Source organism: Urtica dioica, chromosome 6, assembly GCF_054948205.1.
Source record: "Urtica dioica subsp. dioica isolate 48M chromosome 6, U.dioica_male_clone48M_v1_H2, whole genome shotgun sequence".
NCBI classification, from domain to species: Eukaryota; Viridiplantae; Streptophyta; class Magnoliopsida; order Rosales; family Urticaceae; genus Urtica; species Urtica dioica.
Window position 1 is genome coordinate 38,520,077 of NC_142761.1, and position 8,549 is coordinate 38,528,625.

The 8,549-nt window shown below is 34.5% G+C and overlaps 1 protein-coding gene across 1 annotated transcript; it reads right to left on the bottom strand.

Annotated features, from left to right (window-relative positions):
- Positions 1–5,453: 5,453 nt before the first annotated feature.
- LOC149393975 (uncharacterized) lies at positions 5,454–6,983 on the bottom strand. The gene is made up of 3 exons (XM_089617309.1): positions 6,751–6,983; positions 6,449–6,680; positions 5,454–5,924 (listed from the first exon to the last, which is right to left on the bottom strand). Exons 1-3 carry the CDS (start codon positions 6,768–6,770, stop codon positions 5,652–5,654), a joined length of 525 nt encoding a protein of 174 aa, XP_089473435.1. The 5' UTR covers positions 6,771–6,983; the 3' UTR covers positions 5,454–5,651.
- Between the last annotated feature and the right edge of the window lie 1,566 nt (positions 6,984–8,549).

The window sequence follows — 8,549 nt, forward strand, 5'->3', positions numbered from 1 at the left end:
CCACTTCTCATTCACAATCTTTTGTGTAAGGATCAAGATGCAATAATGTTGGTACAGACCAAGTAATTTCCCTTTTCAGCTGGTTTCTTTCTCCCCCTAATACTGGGAAATTTTCTTCATCAAAATGGCAATCAGCAAACCGTGCTGTAAAAACATCACCAGTTTGAGGTTCTAGATACCTAACAATAGATGGACTTTCATAACCTACATAAATTCCAAGCCTCCTTTGAGGTCCCATCTTTGTTCTTTGAGGTGGTGCTATAGGCACATAAACAGCACATCCAAAAATTCTCAGATGAGATATATTTGGTACTTGGCCAAATGCAAGTTGCATAGGGGAGTATTTATGATATGCACTCGGTCGGATGCGAATTAATGCAGCAGCATGTAATATTGCATGACCCCATATTGAAGTAGGGAGCTTTCTTCTCATTATCAATGGTCTAGCAATAAGCTGGAGGCGCTTGATTAGCGATTCAACTAGACCATTTTGTGTATGTACATGAGCAACAAGATGCTCAACATCAATCCCAACTGACATACAATAATCATTGAATGTTTGGGACGTAAATTCACTAGCATTATCGAGCCTGATTTTCTTAATTGTATGATCAGGAAATTGAGCTTGTAATTTAATTATTTGAGCAAGTAATTTTGCAAATGCCATATTGCGAGTTGATAACAGACAAACATGTGACCATTTGCTAGAAGCATCTATCAATACCATGAAGTATCGAAATGGACCAGATGGTGGGTGAATAGGCCCACATATGTCACCTTGAATACGTTCAAGGAACGTAGGTGATTCTGTTTCAACCTTTCCCGGTGAAGGCCTTATGATAAGCTTTCCAAGAGAACAAGCTTTACATGGGAAAGTATTACCTTGAGGGATCTTCTGGCCCTTCAATGGATGCCCATGTGTATTTTCAATAATTCTTCGCATCATAATAGAACCAGGATGACCTAAACGATTATGCCATGTCGCTAAAATTGAAGACTCAATGACTACCGAATTTGATTCTATCGTATTTATATATGTGTAGTGCAATCCAGTAGGGAGCATAGGTAGTTTTTCTAAAATTTGCTTCTCTCCGAATTTGGATGTCGTAAGACATATATATTTCATGGTGCCTTCAGTTATAGACTGAGTATTAAATCCATGAGAATATATGTCATTAAAACTCAACAAGTTTCGTTTGGATCTCGGTGAAAATAAATCATTATTTATATTGAATTCCGTTCCATTTGGCAGTGTAAAATTTGCCTTACCAATACCTTCAATCAGATCTACAGGACCTGATATTGTATTCACAAAATTTTTCGTTGGCTTTATTATTGAGAAAAACTTTTTATCATTCAAAATAGTATGTGTTGTTCCACTATCCGGTATGCAGATTTCTCCAGTACCAACCATTTGGTTCGTCACACAATTTGCTTTTTCCATATGATAACTTCATATTAAAACAATAAATAATAGTTATACGAGATTTAGTGTTTAGAGTATTATACCTCCGAATTGATCTTGACGAGAGTGATCGTGCTGATAACGTGTTATAAAACCAAATGAATAACTTGAATCTAAAAACTCTTTAAACACTAATGAGATGAAAATTTAGAGGAGAAGATTATGGAGAGTAAATGAGAGAATGAAATTATGTGGGAACTTAGGGATGATTTTCCCTTCATGCTACTCATGTATTTATAGTGAAAATTTGTGTACATTAGTCAATAAATTAGTTGTCGGGTAATTAATTATTTACCCATATTTTTGACTTAGCATAACAACTATTTATAACATATATATATATATGTATATATATATATAAATGAGTTAAAGTATTTTAGAGTGCAGATAGTCAACTATTAATTTCTAATATTATAAAAACAAAGAATGCAGTTCGAATTACGATGGTGTTATTTATGACGTGTGTATTGGGAATTCAATTTACGATTCTCAAAATTAATTCAGCTGGTGAATTAAACGGGGATTACTAAAAAAAAAAAAAAAATTACTCGTACATCAAATTGTCAATTGTGTAAAGAAACCATCAGTCTGTAAAAGCAGTAGTGCCTTTTGGATGGGGGAAAGGGAATCAAAACTTGATATAAAAATCTGGATTACTTCTTTTTGGATGACACACAAACCAAGAGCTATTGTATAAGTATAAAGAGAGAAACTTCTTCAGGAACTTCTGTCTCACAACCAGTATTGTATCATCGGAATCTTAACTCTGAAATATCATCATCGTCATTATCATCATCATCTAATTGGTGACGCAAAACTCTGCCCATTTTGTGCTTCCTTGTCATTGATTGGGGTCTGTCATGCATGGTTAGCAGTATAATAGTATTGTTTTATACTCTCATTAATGAATAAAATAAGACAACAAAATATTGTTTTTTTAATTTTTTATTGGAAACAAATTTTTATTTATTTATTTACGGAGAACAATTTTATACTGAGCTCATATGAGCACATAAGCATTAATGTCAGAGTTCATTAGGTATATAATCAATTTAAATTTTTGTTTTTGCAAAATAGCTTATTAGCATAAATCTTAGGTAAATATCATTGTATTTTATTTACGCTTATTTATAATCGTATATTTATAAAAATATTCATAAATACCCAAAAAGTTTTGAACTTCTTTATGACTATTTTTGTAAAAATACATTTGTAAATAAAATGCAGTGGTTATTCACCTAAGATTTACGATACGTTGACTATTTTACTAAATCCAGACGTTTAAGTTGGCTATTTTGCTAATTTTTTTTATATTAATGTTAGCCTATAAATTTCAGTAACTTATAAAGTACAAACCAAAGTTCAAAATATCGATATCGATACCCATATCGAGGTTCTGATTTTACGGATATATCGAGTATCAACGGATATTCTATAACAATTTTAATACCGACTACCGCTATATCGATGATATATCGATTATCAACGGATATATCGTCAAAAATCTTTTAATAAAATATAATAAAATATGTACCACTATTTATATTTTAAAATTTCTAATAAAACAATCAAATTTAAAATATACCTATAACTTTTTTCTTATAAATAAATAAGGAAATATTGATAATATCAGTAAAATTAATAAGTAAAAGATATAAATAATAAGAAATAATAAATAAAAAATAGAGAAAAATAAAATAAAAATAAATAAATAAAACGATATTTTCAAATTTGGACGATATTTTGTCGATAATTTGGATTTTTTAACTATTAAAAAATATCGGTATTTATCGATATATCATCGATATTTTAACGATATTTATAAAACGATAACATATAAACCGAGGACCTTGACCAAACCGAGGGCCTTGGGCAATAGGAAAAAAAAAATCCTATAATCATATTAAGATTAATTAAAAAAATAATAATAACATATAAATATATAAAGAATTTTTTTTTTTTTTTTGCCTTTTTTTCGTACGTGATGTTTTATGTCCTTTGGCTTCTCATTTTTCCTGATAAATTTCTTATCACTTTTATTTTTATTTTTTTGAGTTTGAATATGGTAAATGTTAACGCTTGGAATCGGGTAAACATTACTGAGCCGTCGGCAGTTCAACTCAAGGTCGAGCCCTGAGGTTGCACGTAGGCTGGTATCGTCAAACGCTTGAAATCACCGACCTCTTAAAGATGATATGGAGTCGTGTTCTGCCTGTGAGAGGAAACAAATGTGAACTAGAGGGACGCGAAAGGTTTCCCTTCTTCGCGCGCTCCGACGTTCAACATTAGTATTGGTGTAATGTAAGCGTTATGAAGTGAACGTCCTCTTAGCTCGGAAGCGTTTAGACTAGTTTTTAAAGAGAAAATGAGAGAGTGTGAGCTTTATTAGGTAGTGAATGACTTACAGATTGTGGAGAGTTAGCCCATATTTATAAGCATATTGGCTTATAGCGTGTGTGGCCCAATTCCGAGGTTGCCCGGCGGGGAGGGCCCGCGCGAGACCTGTGGAGCCTCGCCGTAGGTGACGAGGCCGGTGGAAGGGGCCGCCTACACGTGGGCGAGGCCCCTAGGATGAGCGGCGGGCCTTGGGCTGACTAGGCACGCCCTTATGCTGTGGCCTTGGGTGGCCCACGAGGCCTGCCGGTTGAGCCTCGCTTGGAGCTCTCGGGGCCTGCCCCTTCGGGTAGGGCTTCGTCCGCGGCTCGCGTGTCCTGCCCAGGCGGGCTGGGCCTCGCCTAGAGACTGCGGGGTCTGCCCTTTGGGGTGGACCCCGTTCGAGGCTCGCGAGACTTCTCATGGCTGACTGGGCCTCGCTCGAAGCCTACGGGGCCTACCCTGTGGGTTGGACCTCGCATATAGCTCGTGGGGCCTATCTGGATCTCGCATGGGCTCGATCAAAGACTGATCTCTTGATGGCAAGGAATGATTATATTCCTCGTATTCTGTTGCGTTTTGCTCTTTTTCGAAGGTCGATTTTGACCCTATAATAGTAAAATTATTTTAAACGATGATAAATAAGAGAAAAAAAAAATTGTAAAATGAGATATTCTTGGAATTAAGTAGCCCAAACAAGATGTCCAAATAAGAACATCCATCCCCAGACCGATAAACTAGTCATACCGAAGGGGTTATATCCGTTGATAAGTTGTGAAGAGTTTAACCATAGATAATCTCTTAATCATCCCATATGATCCTAACTAATGGACTACTTATTCGAGTAAGAGGAGAAGGGATTCTCATTCTATGGCAGTGCTCGCATGTAGGTGTTGGTCTATCTTTCAAGCCATTAACCTATCAAGGGTCTCTTCCCCTTTTTCAGAGGAAATGAGATTTTCAAGATGCAAGGAATGAATTGGGCTTCAAGAATGTATTGTCTCCAATTGTTTTAAAATAAGATAGAGATGGTAATTATCACACTAGAAACAAGTTATACAAGAGAAAAAAAAGAGTAAAAAAGATATATTATTATAATTAAATGAGACATTCTCGGAATAAGAACAATAATTCAAGTATTATCGGAATATAGTTTTGAAATAAAGTATATAGAGTCATAGTTTTATTTCCCAAATTATGAGGCTTTTGTTACAATGAGCTAATGTGAGATAGCCGATTCAGGTTTTATAAAGTTGTTGAGGTTCCGCCTGTTGTGTGGAACGTTTTTTTATATAACCATTAAAGAGAGGTATATTAACACCTTTTCTACCAAAATTTACCGATCGAATTTGGTGAGACCCTTTATGAAAAGGGTCCATTAGATATATACCATTATTTATAGTTTTGGTTTGCAATTTAGTTAATTTTTATCAAGTTTTTGGTAAATAGCCATGACCAAATATTTACACGCGTAAATTGACTGAAATGCTCTATCAAAATGTTGGTTATTTACTTAAAATTTATTAAACGGTGGTTAATTATAAATTCTTCTAGTTTTAGTTAGCTAATTTACTAATTATTTATCATAAAAAAATATTAAAGAGAAAACCGAAAAAATAAGAAGTAAATACAAAATTGATTACATTTTACAAATAATAATACAAAGGTGTAATTATAGGTACATACCATTATGAAAAGAAAAATACATAGATAACTCGTGTCACATCAAACAAATTTTGAACAAAAATGAAGAGGAGTGAAAAAAAAAAATCTTTATTTATTTTATGTTTTTACTGGAAAAAAAACAAAAGTTCTAATCATTACACAATATGGTAGTTGATTTTTCATATTCACATTCTCCCATTGCGTAAAGTTTAGTCCATTCCTTGGCTATTTTGTTGAACTCTTCCCTATCATAGTTGTAGAGAATACAACTCGTCTTGTCGGGGTCTACCGGGTCCGGATCAGCTAAGAGCGAGCATATCGAAATCAAGAGGGACTCGATTGTATAGATTGGCTTCCATTGGTCCTCCTCCAAAATGTCAACATATATCTTTCCATCTTCATCAATGTTGGGATGGAAAATCTGCAGTCAATCGAATTTGGATTTTTTAAATGAGGATAAATAAAATAAAATAATAATATATTAGTAGGCTATTTTTAAAATTGTCTACATTGATGTATTTTATAAAAATATTGAGTATTAGTGACATGAAAATGAAAATGAATTTAATAAAATATATATCATTTTTTATGATGTTTTATAAGTAATTAAGCAACTGAGTTGCTAAATTAATTAATTAATCATGTAAAAACACATTTTTTTGCCTTTCTATGAACTTGGTCATGGAGACAAGTCAACACAAGAGCTAGCACCATGATAATGACGTGTCTCTATAAATTTCTCTGAAATCCGTTTGTAATTTCCTAGCTAGACAGAACTAGTCAAAATTGAACTTGTACTCTTGCAATTTCATAATCTCGAGCTAAATCGTTCCTGATCGTTAAATTTTGACAACACATATCTCGACTTTGATCTGCTAATTAAAACAAGTTTAGATATAATTTTGTGTGTGTGTGAAATGATGAATAAAATGTGCACATACGTACCTTGGTTAAGAAGGTGATTATGGGAGGCTTAGAAGGATATTCGTTGGGCAAATCTATGGAGAGAAAAAAGAGACCGTCTTGGTACGGCGAACCGAGCGGTCCTAATATCACACCTTCCCATTTGTACGGATCGTCCCGCACCACCGGCCCATAGCTACAAAATTCTGGATAATCGGCTTTGACTATTTTCTCCCTTGTGTAAATCGGGTGCTTCATACGATCATCAAAACCACTACAAATGACCCAACAAATAGTTAGCAAATATGTCATGTTTTTATAGGCAAAGGGTTTATTGTACAAACCTTGTGTGTGTATCTTCCATGTTGAATCCTAGCAAAAGAGAGAAGATGGTTTTGAATCGATTGTGTATGGGAAAGAAAAATGGAAGCAAAACTTTTTAGTTCTTTGGTGTCACGAGGGCTTAAGTTTGTGTGAATCGGAATACTTTGCAAAATGTTTCACTAATGATATATATAAGATTGTAAGCACGTTGAACAGTGAGGTGAGTTTCGTGCTCAAGTGTGTTTCCGCGTTTAGAAAGTTTAGATATGGTCTTCACTTGATAGTATTGGTGGAGGAAAACTATAAGCAGCTTCCTGTCAAACTATACTACTACTATATATATAATATATGTATTGTTGTCCTTTTACAAATGAATAAGATAAGACTCATGGACTTTTGCTTTTTCCTTGACCATATGGGGCTTTTTCTCTAGTCCTAACTAATTTTATAACACATTTAGATGCTTTCTAGTTGTTTATTTTATTTTTCATTAAAAGATTTCTTGGATATCAAGTTTTGACATGGAGTCCCTTCTCAGATTATCTAGAAGGGAATTTAAAGTCCCGTGGGGTACATATTTAGAAGAAAATATCGTGGATATGTTATTATTATTATTATTATTTTGCAAGATCGATTGAAATGGTTGTACGCAGTGACGGAGCCAGAAAAGCTCATCAGGGGGGGCTAATTTGAAAAAAAAAATTCATGGGGAGCTTGATTGTAAAAAATTTATAAAAATTGGGCCAAAAGTATAAATTTTCAAGGGAAAAAAATGTAATTTTTTTTAAAATGGGTAAAAAGTGCAAAAAAATTTTTTTTTGAAGGGGGGCTTAAGCCCCTGCTGGGCCTATACTGGCTCCGTCACTGGTTGTACGTATGTAGACACACTATTCTTGTACTATAATATCACGAGAAGGAATGTGTCAAGAAATAGGTCAAAAGTTGGACAAAAAGTATACCCTCAAGTTAAAGTCCGAAAGCGTTTGGCTTGGACTCGCTGAATGGGTCCAACCTGCTTGGGGAGATCATCTTATTGCTACAATTTTATAAATGAAATCATGTAAGACATACAACCATTCGTTGAAGAGTTGGAAGTGTTTTGGGAAAACTGAGTAAGATTTTGAGATGAGGCCATTTTGGGAAAACTGAGTAAGATTTTGATGAGGCCAATAGTGAAGTAGTCAAGATTCTTGCCGCACTACTTTGATAATAAACAATTTTTTGGATGAAGCAATCTATTGGGGTACTTAGCTTTCCCTACGTATGACATTTATATGTCTTCATCGGGCGTTACAAACAAAGTAGCTAGTATCACTATACAAATATGCGATTACACGTTGCCCATAAGACGACAATTGTGAAAACGTCGTGTAATCTCCCGATATGTCACTTTACACGACGGTTTTTGAAACCATCGTGGAAAGAGTATGGTTTATCAACTTTCCACGACGGTTTGGTCGCTCGTTGTGTAAATAGTGTCGTTGGGTGAGTTTTCACGACGGGAATGAGTCTTGTGGAAAGAAAACACTTTGGGTGTATTTCGTCGCGACTTCAAATTATTCTTCGTAACAAGATGGGTAAAGGTGTTTATTCAACGATGGAAATTATTACCGTCGTGGTAAAGGTGTTGTTAACTAATATTTCGTCACGACAAAAAAAGTCTCATCGTGTCGGGAAGGGTTTCTACAACGAAAAATATCTCCATCGTGGAATGATTCAAATAAATAATAAAAAAATAAATTTTCCTTATGGATTCGTCACAACGTAAAAATTTCACGTCGCGAAGGGAACTGATTATGCAACGGAAGAATAATCCGTC